The 22013-nt window shown below is 43.2% G+C and overlaps 3 protein-coding genes across 5 annotated transcripts; 2 read left to right on the forward strand and 1 right to left on the reverse strand.

The window, feature by feature from the left end:
* Nucleotides 1-1845: 1845 nt before the first annotated feature.
* LOC128305226 (uncharacterized) lies at nucleotides 1846-7640 on the reverse strand. Of its 3 annotated transcripts, none has more exons than XR_008287451.1 (4): nucleotides 7053-7640; nucleotides 6603-6985; nucleotides 6283-6529; nucleotides 1846-2220 (listed from the first exon to the last, which is right to left on the reverse strand). XR_008287451.1 is itself a non-coding variant. In XM_053042584.1 (3 exons), exons 1-3 carry the CDS (start codon nucleotides 7608-7610, stop codon nucleotides 6343-6345), a joined length of 1128 nt encoding a protein of 375 aa, XP_052898544.1. In that variant the 5' UTR covers nucleotides 7611-7640; the 3' UTR covers nucleotides 6247-6342. The 3 variants fall into 3 exon arrangements, 1 of the variants encoding a protein (XP_052898544.1); XR_008287453.1 differs by having other exon boundaries at nucleotides 1847-2171; XM_053042584.1 differs by lacking the exon at nucleotides 1846-2220 and having other exon boundaries at nucleotides 6247-6529.
* Nucleotides 7641-7989: 349 nt separating this feature from the next.
* Nucleotides 7990-10779, forward strand: LOC128309545 (heat shock protein 75 kDa, mitochondrial). The gene is made up of 3 exons (XM_053045963.1): nucleotides 7990-8146; nucleotides 8239-10072; nucleotides 10147-10779. The coding sequence occupies exons 1-3, from the start codon at nucleotides 8032-8034 to the stop codon at nucleotides 10319-10321; spliced, it is 2124 nt and encodes a 707-aa protein (XP_052901923.1). The 5' UTR covers nucleotides 7990-8031; the 3' UTR covers nucleotides 10322-10779.
* A 1819-nt stretch (nucleotides 10780-12598) lies between these two features.
* LOC128299094 (V-type proton ATPase 16 kDa proteolipid subunit c) lies at nucleotides 12599-21719 on the forward strand. Its single transcript, XM_053034956.1, has 3 exons — nucleotides 12599-12852; nucleotides 16689-16878; nucleotides 17510-21719. The coding sequence occupies exons 1-3, from the start codon at nucleotides 12774-12776 to the stop codon at nucleotides 17712-17714; spliced, it is 474 nt and encodes a 157-aa protein (XP_052890916.1). The 5' UTR covers nucleotides 12599-12773; the 3' UTR covers nucleotides 17715-21719.
* Nucleotides 21720-22013: the final 294 nt, after the last annotated feature.

Below are 22013 nucleotides of genomic sequence, written 5' to 3' on the forward strand. Positions count from 1 at the left end.
TGGTGGGTTTGTAGCTTCCCATGGAACTCCCGCTATACCATCCTGTCACTATCGTGATCCGTTTCGGACTGGCTGAGAGAATAATAATATTTCTTTAGAAATTTACGTTTGGACTGATTTTTATAAAATAATATGTTTAGCGTCCTTTCATCCCTACCGTAGAACGTGCCCGAAACACAGCGTCACACAGCTCCTCGGTAAAAACGCGCACAACCTCTCTAAAACCCACGCGCCATACCTCGAAAGTGGCCTGTAAGACGGGGACACTAGACACATGGTGGCGTAGAGGAGTAGAAATTGAACCGCTGGACACATTTTCCTTTATAGTACAATCACAATCGCTCTCTGTTTTAGAGGATGAAATATTGTAACGTTTAAGGGCGAAATTTCGTTAACCCAACCCGCGCGCGTAACAGGATCCCCTGTACTGTATTGTAAGCAAACATTTTAGGCATTAATTTTTCTTAGAGCTTTTATTTTTGAAAAGCAATAAACGCGTGTGTGTGTGTGTGTTTTCTTTAGCAGTACGATCTCTCTCCACACACACGGCGCGCGGAGTTACACGCGTGAAGTCTCTTTATAAGAACAAGCGCATGCAAACCAACTTTAGCGTCCAATTTACATATTAGCGATTATCGTTTCGTTTCCTTAACTGTATCCCTCGCCAGGGGAAAACTGTGTCGCATAGTTCCAACATTCACGTAAGCCTAGAGGAAGGTGCTCTTATTTTACCATTCATCGTGTGATCCGGTGAGGTCCTCTGTCCGTGCGTCCGCGGATATGTTCAATCACTGCCCATCGAATCTTCTGGTGCACGATGCAGTTTTGTTGGCCACCGTTCAACTTTTTTTTCCTTGGACTGATTGCCGTACCGCTCTTGGCCAACGAGATGTATCGGTTGTGTAGTGAGATTTCTTTTAGTCGATAATATTTTTTAGTAAATTGGTCCCCTTTGCTGTGTTGCGGAAAGGAAACAACGGGCAACAAGACCGCGCCCCTGCAACAACGTGTCAGGATCATCATTATTGGTAGTTGTGACAGCTGCTGTGTGCCACAGAGCAAATCACTCCATCCCCTGCCCTTTATCGCTTTATCTTCCTTTTACCATTTTTAAGGCAGTAGGCGGTGAAACGTAGTGTAAAATATGTGACCACAGTGTCGCCACCGTTGTGCGTGCGGTGTTGCGCGTACCACGTGCTTTAGTTTAATTAACTCTCTTCGCTTAACCGCAATGTGTTTTTTTCCGTGCGTATGCCGGGACAGCCGTGTCCCGCACAAACCGAATGTAGTTTAATTTTTCTTGGCAGTAAGAGTTTACTTCTAGCGTTCTATTAACATTAACATTCGGCAAACAATGCTGCACACATTATTCAATGACTATATACTATAAGGACACTCGATGTTTTTTTTTGTTTGCCGCTAAGTTCGTCTAGCTTAGGTTTTTTTGTACAAGTAAGAAGCAATTCCTTTCCTCCGGGTGTATGTAACCCCGTTCCCGGCGTACAGGGCGTTATGTTAGATTTACCGATAGAAGGTACCCCCTAGAACCTTACACACACTTCTACTATTACTGCCCCCCCAAAATGTTCCTGCCGATCGCGCGCGCGCGTACCGATTGTAACGATCGTTGGTGTGGAGCACGTGACGCGGGGCTTAAATGTGACGGATGTTTGGAAAAGAAATGAAAAGCAAAAGCGTCTTTAATGAACGTTTCGCATTTGTTTTGTGTTTTTTTTTATTTATTTCGCTTCTCTTCGTTCTGTTTTTTAGCACTGCGGTGACTACACATGTGATGACGAGTTTTGTTTTCGTTTCAGGATATATTTCAGTTGTTGTTTCGTTTGTATTTATACATTTGGCTTGCATATTATGTTTTTTTTCTTCATTATTATATTATATGTTTGTAATTTTTCTGTTCTTCTGTTTCTTTTTAGACATTTTCTTAGTGCTTCCTTAGTAAACCTTCCACCAAAGGGCAGACCGAACCGGGGGCTCGCACACCAAAAGGATCACCAAGCTTTGGCACATTGAAATACACACCCCGCTCATGTGCGGCGCATATTATCCACTCATTTAAACCGCAGCACAGTAAAGTGCCAGCGAGTTGTGTAGGAAGGAAGGGATTTCATACATAGCCTGTATCATAACGTGTATAGTGTCCAGTAAGAAAGCTGTCGAATGATAAGTAGAGTTCGTATCAAAAACCGTAGGTGATACTATCTGTAAGTAAGTAGACAGACGGGCAGCTGGTTTAGTCGTTAGGGATATGACGTTCATTGTGCGTACGAATAGTTTAAGCGGCGCAACGAGCATACGTGTGTACGATGCGCCAGATACGGAAAAAAAAACATCAAAATTCATGATGTGATACACAAATGCGGTTCTAAAGTATATACAGAAGGCGTTAATGAAAAAGGTTGCCAACAGTGGCCAGCATAGGGATTGTGGATGGAAGAAGAAAACCTCAGGGGTTGGTTTAATGTTTTTCCAACAAATGCACTCATACAAACACTCACTCACCCGGCCGGGCATACATTGTTCGTTGTAGGCCGCTTTACAGGCGATAACAAAGGGAGGTTTTAACACAGTGAGCTGAGTAAAAGCCAAAGTTTTACATAGGTTTTCTTTAGTGAGCTGTCTGTACGTCTTATCTCCCATCTGAAGGTCGTTACAGACAGAAAAGAATGTAACGCAGTTTGATTTTATTTTTATTTTCAAACCACGAAAAAAAAACAACACGGAGCAGTAGGAAAAGTGTCCAGTGGCGGTGAAAATGCAGTGAAAGGAAACTGACGGTTTCGGAAGATTGGCTGAATTTTTCAGCGAAAAAGAGTAACAGAAACGAGTACAGTGTTGTGCAGTGGATGACGGTAAGAGGAAGGGTGGTTATTGATAGCTGATTGAATGGAGATGAGCAAATAGGAGGAAAACAATGACGATGAAAATGATTAGACAAGAGTAAAGAGAGGTAAGAGCAATGGAAGCAGATTAGATAAATGATCATAAGGATCACAGTGGAATGGCTACGGGGTAATATAGATCGAGTACTGATTGCAAACGTGCCTACCAAGGAAGGTCATGACGGTGGCTTTGCAGGCGATAAAAGGACACAAAGGAACACAGAAGAGACATGGTGGCAATGAAAATAAAAAAGGTAATAGGAAGGAAGCTGAAACAAGCAACCGGAACCAGAAACGGTGGAACAAACCGTAGAGAAGAATGAATGATGGATCAAATGAGTGTCACAAACAGGAAGATTGCTAAGCGTGCCATGGTATTAGAAACCAATGGAAAAAAGGGTAGTTAGAGGCGTGGAAAATGATGAGAGCCGAAAGGGAAAACCGAACATGGTGCGCGTATAGGGGAAATGGCAAACATATGACCTTTACCTCAAGAGCAAGAAACTAGTCTGTAGCATAAATGGTGTAATTGCAAAGTGGGTGGATCGTGCGTATTGCGGAGAGCGGATCGTGGCAGCAGCGCTGTAAGTGTTTTTGGGAATGGTTTAGATGAAATTGTACATAGGATAAGCGTGTCTCATATCCCAGCAAAAATGGGAAGAAGTAGGTCGGAACACACGCACCCACACACCTTAATACGTTTTAGCGATAGTTTTGCGGTGCGAAGAACCGCTTCGTGTGTAATTCCCGTTCCAAGGTGCGTCAGGCAGCTTTGGGCAGCTTACCGAAGATTCGTGCAAAACTATCGCTAGCGCGGTGTTGGCGTGTGAGTGTGTGGGTTAGTAGATGTTGTTGCTAGAAATATGAAAAAGAATGAGGAAAACAAAAGAAAAAAAAAGAACAGAACAAGGTAACACAAAGTGGAACGTAAATGGAAAGCATATGGTAATCCTACAGAAACTAGCGGAATTTAGTGCAGTGCAAACAAAACAAAACAAAAAAAAGGAACACAAAAAAGGCAACAACTTGTAACTCGTAATCGGAGTGTGTATCATGTGTAGTTGGAACAGTAAAGAGGCGCAAAACGTCGTATTAGCAACGTATTATTATGCGAGAAATTGGTAACAGAATAGGTAACAACGCGGTGTCAGTGCAGGGAGTGCCGATTGTAGTCATACGTAGTCAAGTGTGTTTTATGATGGTAACAATTGGTAATAATCGCTCGAATTGGGTACAGTTCTGTAACGTGTGTTTCCAGGTAGCATTTTCTTTAGCCCCAATTTCCATTTGCTTAGTTTGTCTACTTTATTTGTTTTCACTTACATTTCAGTGTGTAACGCACAATTTGGCGCTGAAAAAACGATTGAAACAGAATATACAAAAAAAAACTGAAACAGGATGCAAAACAAACAAAAAGAAAATGGGGAAATCCGAATGAAGATTCGAAAATGGACCAGAAACGTAAATTAAGGACATATATAGTGAAAACAAGCGTGATACGCGAATGAAGAAAAGAAACATGGAAACAAAACAAACCAATAGAACAAGCGCGTGTGGGCGAATGGTGATAGGATATTCACAAACTCACACAGGCACAGGTTAAAAAATATAAAGTAACACTACAAAATGGAACGCAGACTGCAGAGCATGAATGGAAATGGAAAATTACCGCAAAATTGACAACCCCACAACAGGACATGTACACACCAATTTATATATTCAGATTAACCCCATACAGGAGAGAAAGTAAAAGAAGCGCCAATATCTAAACGAAAGACGGTAGGAAAGGGAAACATATTTTTCTTACAAACAAACAAACAAACAAACAAACAAACGAACAAACAAAACATGGAAACAAAAACAGTACAGTGTGTATCTCAACAACCGGAAGGAAACCCCAAAAACAAGGATAAAATTATTGAGGCAACAAAAACGCGTGGTACAGTTGAAAACAAATAGAAAAAAAGCGGAAATAGTTTGCAAAGACAGGCAAGAACAAAATGGAACTACCTCATTAATAATTAGAGCACATACAGAAGCACAAAATCAGAAAGTCGACAAACAAAACAAGAGAACCAAAAAAAAAAAAAACGGGGCAAAACATAATAGAAATTTCACTCGCGGCTCATTGCAATAGTAAAGCAAAGGAGAAAATGCATAAAGTAAATACAGGGTTTTCAGTTGAGTTTGAGAGAATGTCAAAATCGGCAAAGCAAAACAGAAAGTGCAAGGAGGCGGCCAAGACACTTGCACAAATTGGCAATACGAATGATATGCACACATGGAAAGTGTTTGTTTTACGTTTTTAAACTAATTTAGCTCATCGTTATGTTGATTTGCACAATTGGTTGTAGCGTTTTGTAAAAAAAAAAACAACGCAGAAGAATTTGGCTTATAAAATTGTAATTATCACATTTGGCCGTAGTTAAAAGGCGCCACACGTCTCACCCATAGCGGTGATTGCGAACGTTCTGGACGTACTCGCTGGAACGCCTCTTTCCCTCGCAGCAGGTTCCTGCCCTATTAAAGTGCCACCCCTCCTGAAATTCTATCCCCGATTCAACGCCGAACACTTTTTCTCAACTTTTCACGCGAAAGGAAATGTTTTTCATTTGGCGCTCCCTATTTTTCCAAGTGTCCTCCCTTTCCTTTCACCATTCCCTAAACGATACAATTTCGTACTTCAAGTCGAAACGAACTGCTTATATCACAATACGGAGCTCTATGCATTGTAATGAGAAGGAAACTCTTTAAGAAATAAGTCACAGCGCAGCGCTTTCACGCCGGGTCTGTAACGGCTATTAGATCGATTATTGGCATGAATGTAATATCAAAGCATTAAAGAAGAAAAAAAAAAACAAACACACACAGAAACACACAACTTAATCCAGCAGTATCTTAAGAAGGTATACATATTTTGGTAGGAAACAAGTTATCATCGTTCCGCGATAGAAACACGGTTGCCATGTGCAAAGAGTAAAGACCCCACGCGGAATACGTTTGTACCGTTTGTATAATGTCCGACGGAAGACGACAGCAGACGAAAACACTTCATAAATAACCTTCCAAAACACGGGTCGCACAAGTGTCGCCCGGAAAAGCTCGACAGTAAGATTTTCTTAAAACGACACGGAAGAGAAGGGTAACACAAGCATGGAGAACACACAACCAAATAATAATTACCAGCCCAGAGAAGTAAAAACAAAAGAAAACACGGAAGTAACAAGATGCTTATTAGAGTGTAAAAGAAACAGCGGACAAAACCACAACACAGGTGTATGACGCGCCGCGCGAAAGCGTGCGGACTAAGAGCGGGAAAATGGAAGAACAAAGCATTGTATCAGTATGTTTAAACAATATGAAACTATTGAAAATATATTACCGATATGAGAACGTGTCGTCATAATTTTGCGTAGTGTTCCTATCAAAGTTTTGTTTTTTCTTACAGCACCCTATCTTTCTCCGGGATACCGGCCGCGGGTGGTATGACGACATACTTGGCGCACAGATCCGAGTGTCCCTTCATGACGCCCTCCTTGATCTGCTTGATCGTTAGTGGCCGGCTCACGACCAGCTTCTTCTTGTTGTGGCCAATCATCTGTGGCAGCAGCTTCAATGATGCAGCAAAGCTAAAAAGGAAAGAAAAGTCGAATAAGAAGTGAAAGGAAGCCCGGGAAGCGAATGATCCCCTTTTAGGCTTACTTTTTCAACTTATCCTTCTGATGTTTGGAAAACTGCGTGCTAAACACTATATCGTACAGTGCATTTACACCGGCGTACTGTTTCAGCAGCAGGTAGAACGCTTCCAGTGGAATCTTCACCTTCTCGCCAGTGGTTGCATCCGGGGCCACAGCATCTTCCACGCCAAGACCTTTTTTACCCTTACGTTTCTGGGCGACAATCGGTTCGATAATACCGTCAGCCGACACACCGAGAGCGGATCCCGGATTCCAGCCTTGCTTCTGCAACATCTTAAAACCAACGTTCTCTTCCGAGAGCTTCTTCTGATCCTTCTGTGCCTGAAGCGACGCTTTCGGTGGTCGGGTGTAGAAAATTTTCCTACGCGTGTGATACTCCTTTACACGCTGAGTAAAGCAAGTAAAGATGCATATTAATTGATGAAACGAACGAAGCACAATACGGTGGCCTTACCTTCACGGTGTAACAGTAGTACCGGACGATCTGTACCAGCTTCTCGCGCGCTATCGAGTGTGCTTCGTTCCTTTCGCCTTCCGCTCGGCACATTTCCTTCGTATCTACCAGAAAGCGAAATATACGCGTCTTCTCATCGTAATCTGGCGAAAGCAGCAGACCGGCCTGTTCGAAGCTTTGCTTCAGCGACAGCTGATCACCGTTGTAAATGTACCCGATCACCGGTTGCAATTGTTTTATTTTGCCCGGGTGCAGTTGCGGATCTTGTATATCGGTCGGAACCGGTTCCAGAACTGGTAGTTTGGATGGAACGGTTTCCTGCTGTTCTGCTTCGTCCGAATTATCCATCTCCTCGGATGAAGCGTCTTTTTTTGGAGACACGAATACCATCGGTTTGCGGGTGGCTTTTTTGTCCGCTTTTGAAACGCCCAATTTAACGCGGTTTGGGCCTTTCACACCTTTGACGCTGCTCTTTTCTTGCTTCCATTTGTTAAGGGCTTTCTTCTGTTTGGTTTTTGGTGCAGGTAGTTTTACTTTATTCTTTCTAATTCCACCCATCGTGCAGAAACGCAATTCACGAACGCGGCACAACAGTTGCACGTGCAAGGAATTTGTGTGTTTACGTTTGAAAATGCTGCGAGTCAAATGTCAGTGATGCGAACGACAGTATTCGTTTGAGAAATACACAAACGGTGGCGTGGATGACGTGTGGGTTTTACTCCTTTTTTTGTGCGTAATACTGCGGTATTAATAAAAGAAATGCACAAGAATCATTTCTAATTTCCTCATTAGTCGTTATACGACGATAGTTGAGCTTAAACTGAATGCAAAATATGTATCAGAATAAAGTGTAAACATACTCCATCTCTTTTCCTCCTTGTCAGTGGAGATACCTCGAATGAAATTGTGTCAAAAATCGCGTGCTCGATCCGCCTGTTCGGACTCTGTGTGAATTGTTTATTTCGCCGGTTTGTTAACAATGAGCGTTGTTAACGGATTGCTCCGTGTGAGCAGACTGATTCGGCCATCCGCATCATTTGCAAGATGTTTGCTGCCAGCTACCAGTCTCCCATCAACGCCAGCATTGATCCAGGGTAAAACAAAACATGCTGCGATTTCCAGCAGCATCAACATTGTTACGCAATTGTGCGATTAGTTTAGACTTATCTCATCTTCATCTTTCTAGCACACCAAGCATGTCCCAAATGGATGCCCGCCCACAGGACACTAAGCACCAAAGTGGCCGAAGAAGGATATCACTCGATCATACGCGACCAGGAGAAAGCGGTTGGAACAACGGATAAGCATGAGTTTCAGGCTGAAACACGCATGCTGCTGGACATTGTGGCCCGGTCACTCTACTCCGACAAGGAAGTGTTTGTACGAGAGCTCGTTTCGAATGCAAGTGATGCGTTGGAAAAGTTCCGCTTTCTCACCCAAACCTCCTCCGACGGTGGTGAAACCGGCGAGTTTGCGGAAGCGGATCGTGCGCTCGAGATACATATTGGCACGAATAAGCAGGACCGTCAGCTGACAATTCAGGACACCGGTATTGGTATGACGCGTGAAGAACTTGTGGCCAATCTTGGTACGATTGCGCGGTCCGGCTCGAAGCACTTTATCGAGCAGCTGAAAGAGAGTGGCCGTGGCACGCAGGAAAACGTACAGAACATTATTGGCCAGTTCGGTGTTGGGTTTTACTCGGCGTTCATGGTAGCGGACCGGGTGGACGTGTACACCCGTTCGTCTCGTGCTGGTGCTCCCGGCTTAAAATGGTCCTCGGATGGATCGGGCACATTCGAAATTCAGGAGGCGGAAAACGTAGCAATCGGAACGAAGATTGTGATCCACCTCAAGTCGGACTGCCGTGAGTTTTCGGATGAGGACCGTATCCGGGAGGTGATCCGGCGGTACAGTAACTTTGTCGGTAGTCCCATCTTCCTGAACGGCAAGCAAGCAAATCAAATCCAACCGATTTGGTTGATGGAACCGAAGCAGGTGACCGGTGAGCAGCATAACGAATTCTATCGGTTCGTTGGCAACACGTTCGACACGCCACGGTTCACGTTGCACTACAAGACGGACGTTCCGTTAAGTATTCGGGCGCTGCTGTACTTCCCCGAGGGTAAACCGGGCCTGTTCGAAATGTCACGCGACGCAGACAGCGGAGTGGCATTGTACACTCGCAAGGTGCTAATTCAATCGAAGACGGAAAATTTGCTCCCGAAATGGTTACGTTTTCTGAAGGGAGTCGTCGATTCGGAGGACATTCCACTCAATCTGAGCCGCGAGCTGTTGCAGAACAGTGCGCTGATTCGAAAGTTACGAACGGCCCTTACCAATCGCACGCTACGCTTCCTGCACGATCGTTCCCAAAAGGAACCGGAAAGTTACGATAAATTCTACAAAGACTATGGTCTCTTCCTGAAGGAAGGAATCGTCACCAGCCAGGAACAGCAGGAGAAGGAAGAGATTGCTAAACTGTTACGGTTCGAAACGAGCAAGGAACCCGATCGGACGGTATCGTTGCCCGAGTACTGTCAACGGCAGGCCGACGGCCAGAAAGACATCTACTATCTGGCCGCACCGAATCGCACCCTGGCCGAAGCATCTCCGTACTATGAGTCGCTGAAAAAGCGCGGCATTGAGGTGTTGTTCTGCTACGAAGCTTACGACGAGCTGGTACTGATGCAACTAGGCATGTACCTCGGCAAGAACCTCGTCTCGGTTGAGAAGGAGATGCGTCGTTCGGATGCAGCTACCGATGGAGCCGACCAGGACGGTCTGATCGAGGGATCACTGCTGAAAACGCAAATCGATGAACTGCTACCGTGGTTGAAACAGAAACTAGTCGGCAAGGTGTCGAACGTCAAGACGACCGGCAAACTCGACACACATCCGTGCGTAGTAACGGTGGAAGAAATGGCCGCCGCTCGGCACTTCATCAAGACCCAAAGCCATAACATTAGCGAAGAGAACCGTTACGCGCTGCTGCAACCGCAGTTTGAAATTAATCCAAAGTAAGTATGTGGGGTATTGGGATTGGTTTTGCCAAATGGAAGTATATCTTATAACGTGTCTCTTTCTTTTCCAGACATCCGATCATCAAGAAGCTGCACAAACTCACATCCAGTGATCCAGACCTGGCAGAACTGCTGGCGAAACAGCTCTTCTCTAATGCCATGGTGGGGGCTGGTTTGGTAGATGATCCACGCATGCTGCTGACCAGCATGAACGATCTACTGCAGAAGGTTCTGGATAAACATTAGATGCTCTTTGCTTTCGCTTCTAGGTACGTGTTTTAAAATAAAATTCTAATATAGGGATATTACGCAACGGTGAATAGAACTAACGTTTCAGAATGAGAAAAGGAGATAACTTTGCTAAAGAATGGTGATAGGTAAAAGCATCCTAAAGATGATAGTTATGTTGGATATGGTATTACTATAGAAGATATGAACCTGAATTTGAGCTGAATCAAGAAGCATAGCTCGTAGGTCCCAAAGAACTATGCACTTTATTCAAATTCAAATTATGGATCAGGATTGAAATCCAGCAATGGTCGTAAGGGTGAAGGGTGTATCAATTGCTATCACATGATCCCGTCTTAGACAAGTCTCATGTACTGCCATCGTAGAAGATGCACATTGGGAGTTTTGAAGAAGGTAAAAAATGCACTATGCACTACTATGCAGGTGCGTACATTATGCAGGTTCTATCTACATAAACGTGCATGCCAGATAAAGTCAGCTGACCGAGGGGTGTTTTATGTAAACTTTTTTTTCTGTTTATTTATAGAGCAACAGAGTAATTGAAAGAATATGACCACGCAGTTGAAGCACATACCATGCACTGAAACGAAGGTGTCGAAGGGTGTACCGTATCACGACAGTGCTAAACACGCTAATCAGCTGCATTGTACTTCTGCCAGCACGTGGTTTTTTGGGCTTGATAAAATTGAAACCATGTGAAGGAGACGCACTGATAAGACCCCTTCAGATACTTTTACACTTTTACCCCCTCTCGTGTATATACAATGAGTATTCGTTTTTAAAAATTGTTGATCAAACTGATACAACAAAAGCATTGACGTTGTAGATGAATGTTTTACAATTGTGGTCATGATTAAACGTTGATTTTTATTGATTGGAGTTTCGAAGGTAGAAATTGTAACGACGTTTAACGTTTTTTAGGCTTATTTGTTAAATAACACCACTCCCTTAGATACGTGTTCACGTAATACCGGATTCACTATCTGATTGCTATCTACAGTTCAACGTAGCAGTCTTAATATTAATCCAGGTTATTCAAATAGAGAGTTTGCGTACATCACATGTCGTTGCGCTAGTAGATTTTCCTGTTTGTTTTTCTGCTACATGTTGTGGAACGTTCTGAAAGTGTTGCTTGCTTATCCTGTTAATTTAAGTAAGAGTTCTGAAATGGTGTTATGTTTTTAGTATAGAAATACGTGATAGTGAAGCATTCAACTCTTATACATCTTAGAAAAACCCAGTGTATCTTTGAAAAATATCTTAAATATTAATATTTCAAATGCTGGACAATACTAGAACGGAACAGTCTTATCTTATGAGACACAACCGGCAGTGTAGCTAAGCAGCAGTCGAAACCGTAATTGTAATTGTAATCATGCTACAATTTGCAGGTCATATGATGGTAAAGCAAACGAACGGAGATCGCTCCTACGTAATCGCCATGTGATGCGCGTACCGTTCAGCCCCATGCATGCGGCAACCTTAGGGGATTGTCTTCCCTTGGAATGGGATGGGGTGGGAAAAAATTGGCAGTTTGCATGCGTGCGTGATTGGAGAGTTGTTTCACAAAAAAAAATGTTGGGAGGCGTTTCAGCGTTCCTCTTCCGACGTAGTAACTTCTTTTATCGAACTCGTGCTGACCAATTGACCATGAAATTATCATGTTTTTTTGGGAGTGATCGTTTTTACTATAGAAGATCAGTAGTCCCTCGTCTCTTCCACCTGCTTAGAACCGTGGGATGTATTAATATGCGCTTGGATTGAGGGAATTGAAAATTTTGTATAGTCTGTCCAAAATATATACCATTTTTCGAAGAAAGTTAATCCATGTTGATGTAATTTATAATTTGATATTTTAACAAATACCTAAAAATCAATAACGATCATTGTATACACCTTGCAAACATTTGAAACTATCAGTTCGAAACCTCGTCGTTCGACATGTCGATGAATATTTGGAATATCCGTTAAATTTTGTAACATATCTCTCAAATGCACATATATGAATGAAAAAATCTTTCGTTAATTTCTCTTTACTAAAATCTGATCTTAAATCGTCCTTAAATCCGAATGTACAAGTTGAAAAGACCCGAATATTCGTTTCAAACCCAAAACCCATGTTCGAACGTTTGGCAGTTCTGACAGCGGAATTCGAACATACGTTCGGAAATTCGGAGTATCGCTTCGCGTCGACATTCGGCCAATGTTCGGCCTCTCCCGTTTATATATACGCGCGGGTGTGGGCAAATTTTTTTCATTCTTCCTTGACGTTTTCAGCGAGTGTGTCGTGTCGGTCATCTCTCCCGAGTGTCTCTCTCCTTGTGTGTGTGTCATCAACACCGAGTAGCAGCAGCAGTACGAAGTGAACAGTAAAAGCTGCGCTTCTGAAGGAACAACGACACGGTTCGGTGAAAAGTAACAGCAAAGTAAAGGAAAAAACACAGCAACAATGGCCCTGCCGGAAGAAAACCCCGTCTACTCGCCCTTCTTCGGAGTTATGGGCGCAGCAGCTGCTATCATTTTCAGCGGTAAGAGAAAACACAGTCCCTGCCTCCCCCTTCTTTCTTGCCGTTGTGTGTGTCCGTAACATGGGGATTTTTCGACACACCATTTTGCAATCTGCGTGGAAAACTCCGTCTTTGGAGTGGAAAATCCGTAATCTTTCCGTCCTTGCTAGTTGCCTTCCCGTGACAAGACCAGCGCCCGTGTCATGTGAGCGCGACCCGTGTCTCTGTGTATGTGTGTATGTGTATCTTCTCTTGTGTGTGTGTGTGCGTGTAGCCATATAATGTGTGTTCATTTGTGTGTTTGTGTGCGCGCAAGTGCCCTCGTGACCACTTTTCGTTTTTGCGCGAATCTTGATATTCCTTTTCCCTTTTTTCGCAAGAGTATCACTATGGAGAGCGAAAAAAGGCACAGCCCTTCACAGAACAGGCCCAATTTCATGCATTTTCATAATGGCTATGAATGAAAAGCGCTTTCAGCATGTAATCAATGTCATAGAAAGGTGTTTTTTACGTACAAAGGTAACCTTATACAAAAGAGTCTTCGTTTAGCTTGAGTTAACTTGATAGAAAGATACAATATATATATCGAAGGTGTTATTTCTGTGATAGTTTTGTGCAAATTTATGTAAGAGCATAACTTAAATGTAGAGAAAGGAAGAGAGTGCCTCTTTTGATCGCTAAAAGTGCGTAGAATAAATGAAGTTCACGGAGAGCCTACAAGAAACATGACACTACTTTGCGCTACAAACAGGAAAACACAACAGGAGAAAAGGTGTACTCCAAGATGGAAACTACAATATGGGGGGGAAAGTTGCCAACACCATCCTAAATTTCATTGCCGAAAGGTGTACCATTAGGAGAGAAAGAGAGTTTTGGCGTTTGTGTGGAGTTCCCTTTTGGAGGATTATTATTGATTTTGGGGCCAAGGACTACTACGATGGGCTGCGATGATTGACTGTGTGCCCGAGAGAAGGAAGAATGTAAATCCTCTCTCTATCTCTTCCAACCGAATGGTACACATGTGTATGTATGTATGTATGCACCCACATACAGCGACATTCTGGAAAACATTTTCCATTAATAATGCAAAACGTGTGTGAACACGGCTTCGGAAGCTGTCCAAGGCGAAAACCTGTGTTTTATCATCCTTTTACGAACAAAACTTCTATTTGCAAAATTTCGGGCGCTTTTTCCTACTGTAGGCTCTCAACGTACATCACGGGACTGTACCACATGACTCGAAACAGTGTGCACTGATTGCTAAGGTTAAAATGTTTCCCATTTTTCCAACTGGTAAACCTTCTCGAGGTGATCCTTTCTTTACAATGTAACACTTTTAGGGTGTGTAATAGAAATATGTCCCGCGTGACTTGCTGCTACGGGTACAATATGCTTCCGGGAGAACCATTTTCCATCCATCGGTCAGCCCGGGACGCAGCACATTAGAGGCGATTATCTCTGTCACATGATCGACTGCTCTGGAGCCACCTCATCTTTTTGTTGCCCTCATGAGCCATTCGCGCAAAATGATGATGGTGGTGGTATGTTGTGATGTTGTTCACATGGGTCCGCTCACGAGGCTATCGGCAAGTTAAATACGAAAAGACTTCTACAGACGAAAGGATACTAATAACCACCACCATGCGATGCAAAAATGAAATGCGTAGGATGTGGAGAGGATTATCGATTTTTCTTCAGTTGAAGATTTCCACTCGGAATGTGTGGATTCCTGTTTCTCTCTCTCTCTTCTCTTTTTCTCTCTATAGCTTTTTGTATCACCAGCTTTTTTTAACATATTTATTTGATGTTTCTTTTGAGGTTTATCGAATAAATGACGAAAATGTTGAAACGAACGATAAAGGTTACCAAACTGGAACTCTGGCAGCTAGCTAGCAGGTTCCATGAATTTGGAAATTAATGACGTCACTGGATCGATTCACACTGACACACGGGGTTTTGCCAGCATCCTAAACATGACGATTGGAAAGCTTCAAATAGTGTTGAATGTTGTAAAATTCGAACTCTTGTACCACCGACGGAACCAGAAGCCCTATTTTGAATGTGTTGTCAAAAATCTAAAATCTGTGTTAAAAAATCAGTATTGAAACTATAAACCTTTATGGTAGGCTTTCTTCATGCATTTTAAGCTATGAATCAGCATCATTAGAGACAGTTCATCTGTCAAGCATACAGCGCTAAACGCGTAGTGGTTTCGTGCGTTGTATTGCGCCCACTGTTGTACGCAAACATGTACATTTACGGTTCCATTAGCCTTATCGTTAAAAACCGCACAAGCCTGCCCTAACTGTACACGGCACTTTGATATGGTCGTACGTACGTATGGCAGTCATATGACCGATACGACGACAAACTGCTGTCACGCTGTCTTTTGTGCAGCAAATGGATCATGTGAACGCATAGCTCTTCTTTCCAATTGTACACACTGTGTTTGCAAAAAAAAAAAAACGCTATACCACACTACTACCACGACACACAAACACATTGATATTGTTGTTTCCCAATTGGTTTGGTTGCCTTCGTTCCAAAATCACCGTGTGCCTGTTATGCTCATTCGCACCTCATGCACTGATATTGTTATTGGTGGCTCACCTGTTGTGTGTTGGTGATGCACATTGACACTGCTCTATCCGATCTTCACGTGATCGTAGGGGGGTTGGAAAAGTGGGTAGGACAGGGTGTACAACAACGTCACCACGCATACATGCACAATCACAGTGGCGATCCAATGCGTAATGCCGCGCGGAATTTCGTCATGTGACCCCTTCGGATCATTTTCCATGCTTCCAGCGTACCGGCTAGTCTGCGGTAGCCCACGTCAGTTACGTTTCAGAATGTTCCCTATTTTGTAAATCTGCTTATTTCCCATTTTCTGGTCCTGTTTTTAGACGAAGCTTAGTAAAACGCTAGACACTCCATGCTATGTACGATTTTTTTCGGTTAGAATTGTTTCTGGGTTATAGACGTTTGAAAAACAGAGGGTGTTATCACACGATTATGTTTTTTTTTTGTTTTTCTACTAGCCTTTATCAATATCGCCGAATTGTGGGCCGTTAAGTTCTCTCGGCGGCAGCATCAGAGAACGCGCCCGAGAAGTTCCTGTTCAATTTAAAGGCCACGAAAGTGTGCTGGGGCGCAAGGGCATCTGTTCGATGTGCGTTGTGAGCGGGTGTATACGGCTGTAGTGTGATGTGTAGTGGTGAAACATATCATTCTTCTCCGGAGGCTTTCGACACTCCGATATGTTGACTAGCGGAGAACAATACGGTTGAATTTCATCACTCGATGGTTTCAACCTGTGGTGAGCCTACAGCTACACCTTCGTGTGCTTCCGTTCCCATTTTAAGATCTGATCAATAACCATCTTTCACCAGCTACCTACACGGTGGACAATGATTTATGTTGCATTACGGACATATTCATCCTTCGTAAATGCAGAGTTAGTTGCTACGAATGGGATAGCAGAAGCAAGAGCCATATGTTGTAGGTTGTAGTTTTCTCTTGTAGTGTCACCTCCGGAATGCTTTTTTTATGAAATTCTATTACAATAAGCGATAAAGTTCCCATGATGCTAAATTAAGTCATAACTGGTAGTAAAATATAAAATTTTTAGAATCGTTTGTTTTCAATCCATTTTAAAAAAGGGCCAATTTAAATTATTGTGAAGAATGGTTGAGATTTGATTACAATATTGTAACTTTTATCGTCTTTATTAGGGTTCTATGTTTATCTCATCCCATACGTTACCCCTTTTTTAAGAATCCCCGGTTATATTTGTCTATCTCGGTTAACTATCTCGCAATCCGCACTAATCCATCGCGTTATGTTCTACATTTCAGCTCTCGGTGCTGCCTATGGTACGGCCAAGTCCGGCACAGGTATTGCCGCCATGTCGGTGATGCGTCCGGAGTTGATCATGAAGTCCATCATTCCCGTTGTCATGGCGGGTATCATTGCCATTTACGGTCTGGTCGTGGCAGTTCTGATCGCCGGTTCCCTGGATGAGCCATCGAAATATTCGCTGTACAAGTAAGTGTTCACCATTCTATACTTATTCGCTGCAAATTGCCCTATCGTTAACGAACCCTCTAGGATGTTTATGACATGCTTTCAATCCATATTAATGCGATAACTTTTCCATTTTTGCCATATGACATTCGTAGGTGCAAAAACTTTCACTCTCTAATTATCCTTGTGGTGCGGTTCCATTCGATTAGGAGACAAAAATAGAGCGAGAGAAGCGAGAGAGAAAGAATAGTATGTTTGTAAAGGCGGAGTTTGCGCATAGAGATACCTATGATAACGTGAAAAGTTAAAATTGACCACGATAATCAAAAGTAGGGAAAAGGATATTTACAATTCCATGAACGGACAAGGGCATTCATTAGAGGGATGTTTTTGAGTTTCTGAATGAACCTGTACTTGCGTGATGGTTAAATTGCATTCGATCAATTCCTACGCCCTTATCAAATCGTTTGAAACAATTTATGTTAAACTTATGTCGCTATTATATATTTTTTCTATTTGAGACCGTAGACCCATAGAAGTTATGCAATTTTACCATAACGATAATGTTAGATTTATCGTATTTTTGTATTTTTTCATTAAATGTTTTTATTCACACTCATTGTTTTTTACCATTACCTTCTTGTGATTGTAGGGGCTTCATTCATCTCGGCGCTGGTTTGGCTGTCGGTTTCTCGGGATTGGCTGCCGGTTTCGCCATCGGTATCGTCGGTGATGCTGGTGTCCGTGGTACTGCCCAGCAGCCGCGACTGTTCGTCGGTATGATTTTGATCCTCATTTTCGCCGAAGTGTTGGGTCTGTACGGTCTTATCGTCGCCATCTACCTGTACACGAAATAAATTAGCACTGCCAACGCTAATTCACTCCACGGTGTCCCTTGCTGGTTGCGTGCCACCAGTAGTAGTGGTTTCGGACATGGATCAATCAACACGCAAAGTACTAAGCGAGCGAAATATGCAATGCAACCAACAACGCGCCATCACTAGCAACAAATTATCATCGCATACGAGAAAAGGTACCATCCAAGTTCTCCACCAACACAGTATACCGGTGTCACTACTGCCACCGATAGGAACATCAAGAAAAACTTGCCGCAATCTAACCATGGGACACCTGTAGATTATCAGCCTGATATATGGTGCATGGGCACGCATTGCATAATCAAAAACGAAACTGTTCAGCAAGATCAACACCGATCGCTGCGAACAAATAACAGGTGCTGAACAAAATTCCTAAAAAAAAATAACAACACATAATTTACATCCTAGGGTAAAACAAACAGGCAGAACCAACAACACGAAAATGTGACAAACCCAACAACACTAGCGGTATGTCTCACCGATAAGGTAAAGGGAGGATCCCAATATCCTGTTACTTTGCAATCTTTACTTGCCTTGTTGGCGGGGGACAGTTAAGCTTCAATATAATGTACTGTACAACAAACTCAGAGATCAGAGTTCAGAGTTCGCTTCCAAAAATCACGGAAACGTTGTTGCCATTTACACCCATCCCCGAACACTAGAAAGGCTGCACCGCGCTGTTGGTTGTGTTTTGAAGACAGGCGGCATGTTAAATGAAATCTGAAAACAACTTCCGGAACTAAAACAAAAGACTATTTGTATTTATGTAAAATAATGTGTATTTAATTGTAAACTTAATTTATGTACATGTAAATTTTCCAAACTCACTCTCACTCCTACACCCACACACGCACACAAACACACGGACGCGCGAGCACATTTACACACAAACACACGTCTGACACACAGGACAGACTGCCTAGGGCATAAGATTGACGGGAAATCGGCAGGAATGGACAGACAGAAGCGTGCAGGCAGTAAAGAAATGAGAAAGTCTGTGCATTGTGTGCACCTGAGGATTTTCCTTGATCGTATCATGGTGTCCACCACAGAACGGAACATCTTGTTTTTGGCCCGCATGCAGTGCACCCAACTCGGATTTAACCGGACTGGGTGTGCCATAGCGTCGGTGTGGGGAGTTGTGCTGTGTTTGGCAGGTGATGTCGCACAGAAGGAATGTTTTCAAGTCTGTGATAAAAGCTTCCATCACGAACCATCACACGGAAAACATCATTGCAAAACGGTAGATGCAACAGTAACAACAAAACAAACCACGGGTGAAGTTACACAGATTAGATCCAACAGACGAGCCAGATCGAGAATAAAGGTTTTCCCCCTTCTTTACGGTTTCCCCGAAAACCCACCCCGGAATGAATGTTGCATTTTGTGTTATTTTTCGACAAACGGTTTACGGTAATAATCTCACACGCCCGGTTTATGGTGTGGTTGTGGTTGATGTGAGGAGGTAGACTGTGTTCGACAAGTAAACGGATACAGGTGCTCGTTCGGTAAAGAAATAAATGGGGGGAAACTTTTCGAAAACATTGCCCTTCTAAGGAGATCTGGTTTCCGTTTCAATGCTTTTTTTTGAAAACAAGACCCGTTCCGCCGCCGCAACTATGAGGCGGGGATGCGTAAAATGCAAGAGTATTAGCAAAGTTTTTTGTTTTACGTCCCGGAATCCAACTATCTCGATATTAAAAACAGCTAATGGACGACAGACCGAACCCAACGCGCGTGTGTGGATGAGTGAGTACATCCGGTGGCAATAGCGAAGAGTGGAACACGGAGGAAAGGGTTTTGAAGGATGTGCATATTATTGAGCTTAATTACCAGGGGTTTTTGCACGTTTTCATATAACATCGCAACGAAACGAAATGAATCCAACAAACAAAAGGGAGCTATGCAAACAAAAATGGCAACGGGCGGTAAAACAAGACCACTGATCGCGCGTGCTAAACAATTAAGGATAAAACTAAAACCAGCAGAAAATGGGAAAGGGAAACAAACTATACATTCATATGCGTTCGTTACACGTACATGTAGTAATATTCGATCATTATCATCATCATAGGTGTACGGAAAGAATACAATCGCGAGACGAGACAATTTTTCAAATAAGCTTAGGGGAGAGAAGAAACATAACAGCATTAAAACATCAGCCAAAACCAATTAAAAGAGATAGGACAACTGTTAGGACACGGTACGGAGCAGCTCGAACTCCACAACATCTAGGGCGACCAAGGTCCCTCTGTGCCTTGTTCTAATGGATGAATTAAGTTCACTGTATGGCGCAGCCGATAATAGGCTGGTAATAGGGGGCTGTATTGTAGGAAGGAATAGTTCTTATTTTTACCAAATCAGATCCAGATCTACTGACAACCGTTATCACTCCAAACCGTAGTTAGACCGAACTCCGTGTCCGTGATTGACGGTATGGAGTTTGGAATTTCTTTCACCGATTCGGAGATCGCGGTTGTCCACTTTGCACAAGAACAGATTTAGCAAGAAGAAAACATCAAGAGGAGAGAGAAGACACACATACGTAAGAGATACGACCAACATCTTCGGTATCTTACTAAGACCAGACAGAGGGAGAGAAGAAGAAGAAAGGAAGAACACACACGGTATCTCTTCATGGAGAGGAGATACTGTGTCCCACAAGGTCACGATTGCCAACGATCCCACACGAGTTGCGTGTATATTGTATATAAATAGGGAGTGACCATTACTGGTGCGGACCATCTGACCAGAACTTAAACGAGAGATAGAAGACACACACACACACACACACCGATACAAAACGATAAAGAGAAAATCCCATGCCAGCCAGTCCTTTTTGGTAGGGCAATCCGCGCGCACATGTCGTGCCAATGAACAACCCAACACCACCACTCCATACCCCCCCCCTCTTGGAAGGAGCGGTCCCATGCGTGTAGTGCGCGGATCTTAGGGCATGGGTAGAGGCAACCAGTGGAAATTGTGGCAAAATGGGTTCCTCCGAAGCGAGAGCAGACGGCTAAGTCCCTTCCGCGCGTTTAGATGCTGAAACAAACGGAACTGGATGTTACCGGGTCCTCCGAGTGTTACTCATGGGCATGATTGCTTCGTCGCGAGGAATCGATTTTCCCGCGCTATTTTCAACTGGCTAGATCCTTCCTTGCCTTCGTTGTGGTCGCACGGAATCGGCTGGATGGAAATGTAGTTCAATACATCTAAATTCAGCAGGAAGAAACGTCAACTGGTGAAACACACTGCGTTTGAGGGTTGTGTACGATCAACATGCCCGGCGAATCTTCCCGCTCCGAATCCGACATGACTGCAGCGATCAAACCACGAAAGGAAGGATATGCAAGTGAGGAGTTTGTGAGCACAAAACACAAACAATCTAGTTCCATCGCGCACACCCACACACACACCCTCAAGTGGAACGGAAACGGAAACACGTGTGCATTAGATTGTGAAACCTGTTGAAAACAAGCCGAGTGTTTTGTTGTGAGAGGAAGCTTTAAACAAAAACGGAAAGGAAGATCCTGCTACCGTTAACTAGCTAAAAACAGGACACCGACTACCTTAACCTGCTACGCGTACATTTACTTTTAAACCGATAAGTTACAAAGTGGAACACAAACCCATCTTTTGTTAAACACAATCGAAACCCTTTGTAACCATCCGCCACCCGTTGGACAGCAATATTAGGGGCTTCAATATGCGGGGGAGTTACAGGGGAAGCAGAAGAGAATGAATATAACAAACAGAACCCCCGTAGGTACAACATTCATCTAAACTACTCGGGGGTTAGAATGTAAAGATCTACCGAAAATAATGACAATTGCGAACATCATCATGAAACACAGAGAGAGAGAGAGAGAGAGAGAGAGCGAGTGAAAGCGAAAGAGAAGAAATTCAATGAAAAAATGTGAAAAATTATGAGAATAAAAAAAGAAAACAGAAGAAACGAAGAAGATAGTAGCCGAATGAGATCTTTTTTTTTAATTCCGAAAAGTAAGTTGAAATGATTGGTTAAGCAGTGGAGTCGCTAACTTACGACTGAACAACACGTCCGGTTTGGGATTCATTTCGCGATTGGATCGGGTGTCATCTGGTCACCTTGTTTCTGATCTTCAGTATATAGGACATACGGCCACTATCTGTGTTGCAGATCCTAAAGAGCAAATAGAATTTACTTACTAAGGTAAGGTCCAAGAAGAAACAGGAATGGGAGTCCAGGTTCCAGGAATAGTCTAGGTTCCTGGGCTACCTGAACGTGGAGAAGAC

Source organism: Anopheles moucheti, chromosome 2, assembly GCF_943734755.1.
Source record: "Anopheles moucheti chromosome 2, idAnoMoucSN_F20_07, whole genome shotgun sequence".
NCBI lineage: Eukaryota > Metazoa > Arthropoda > Insecta > Diptera > Culicidae > Anopheles > Anopheles moucheti.

Coding starts and splice junctions, on each gene's coding strand:
- LOC128305226 (XM_053042584.1), bottom strand. CDS start 7,610: ATGGGTGGAATTAGAAAGAATAAAGTAAAACTACCTGCACCAAAAACC. Junction 6,986..7,052: donor ACTACTGTTACACCGTGAAG/GTAAGGCCACCG, acceptor TGCTTTACTCAG/CGTGTAAAGGAGTATCACAC. Junction 6,530..6,602: donor CAGAAGGATAAGTTGAAAAA/GTAAGCCTAAAA, acceptor TTTCCTTTTTAG/CTTTGCTGCATCATTGAAGC.
- LOC128309545 (XM_053045963.1), top strand. CDS start 8,032: ATGAGCGTTGTTAACGGATTGCTCCGTGTGAGCAGACTGATTCGGCCA. Junction 8,147..8,238: donor AACGCCAGCATTGATCCAGG/GTAAAACAAAAC, acceptor TCATCTTTCTAG/CACACCAAGCATGTCCCAAA. Junction 10,073..10,146: donor CAGTTTGAAATTAATCCAAA/GTAAGTATGTGG, acceptor TTTCTTTTCCAG/ACATCCGATCATCAAGAAGC.
- LOC128299094 (XM_053034956.1), top strand. CDS start 12,774: ATGGCCCTGCCGGAAGAAAACCCCGTCTACTCGCCCTTCTTCGGAGTT. Junction 12,853..16,688: donor AGCTGCTATCATTTTCAGCG/GTAAGAGAAAAC, acceptor TCTACATTTCAG/CTCTCGGTGCTGCCTATGGT. Junction 16,879..17,509: donor TCGAAATATTCGCTGTACAA/GTAAGTGTTCAC, acceptor TTGTGATTGTAG/GGGCTTCATTCATCTCGGCG.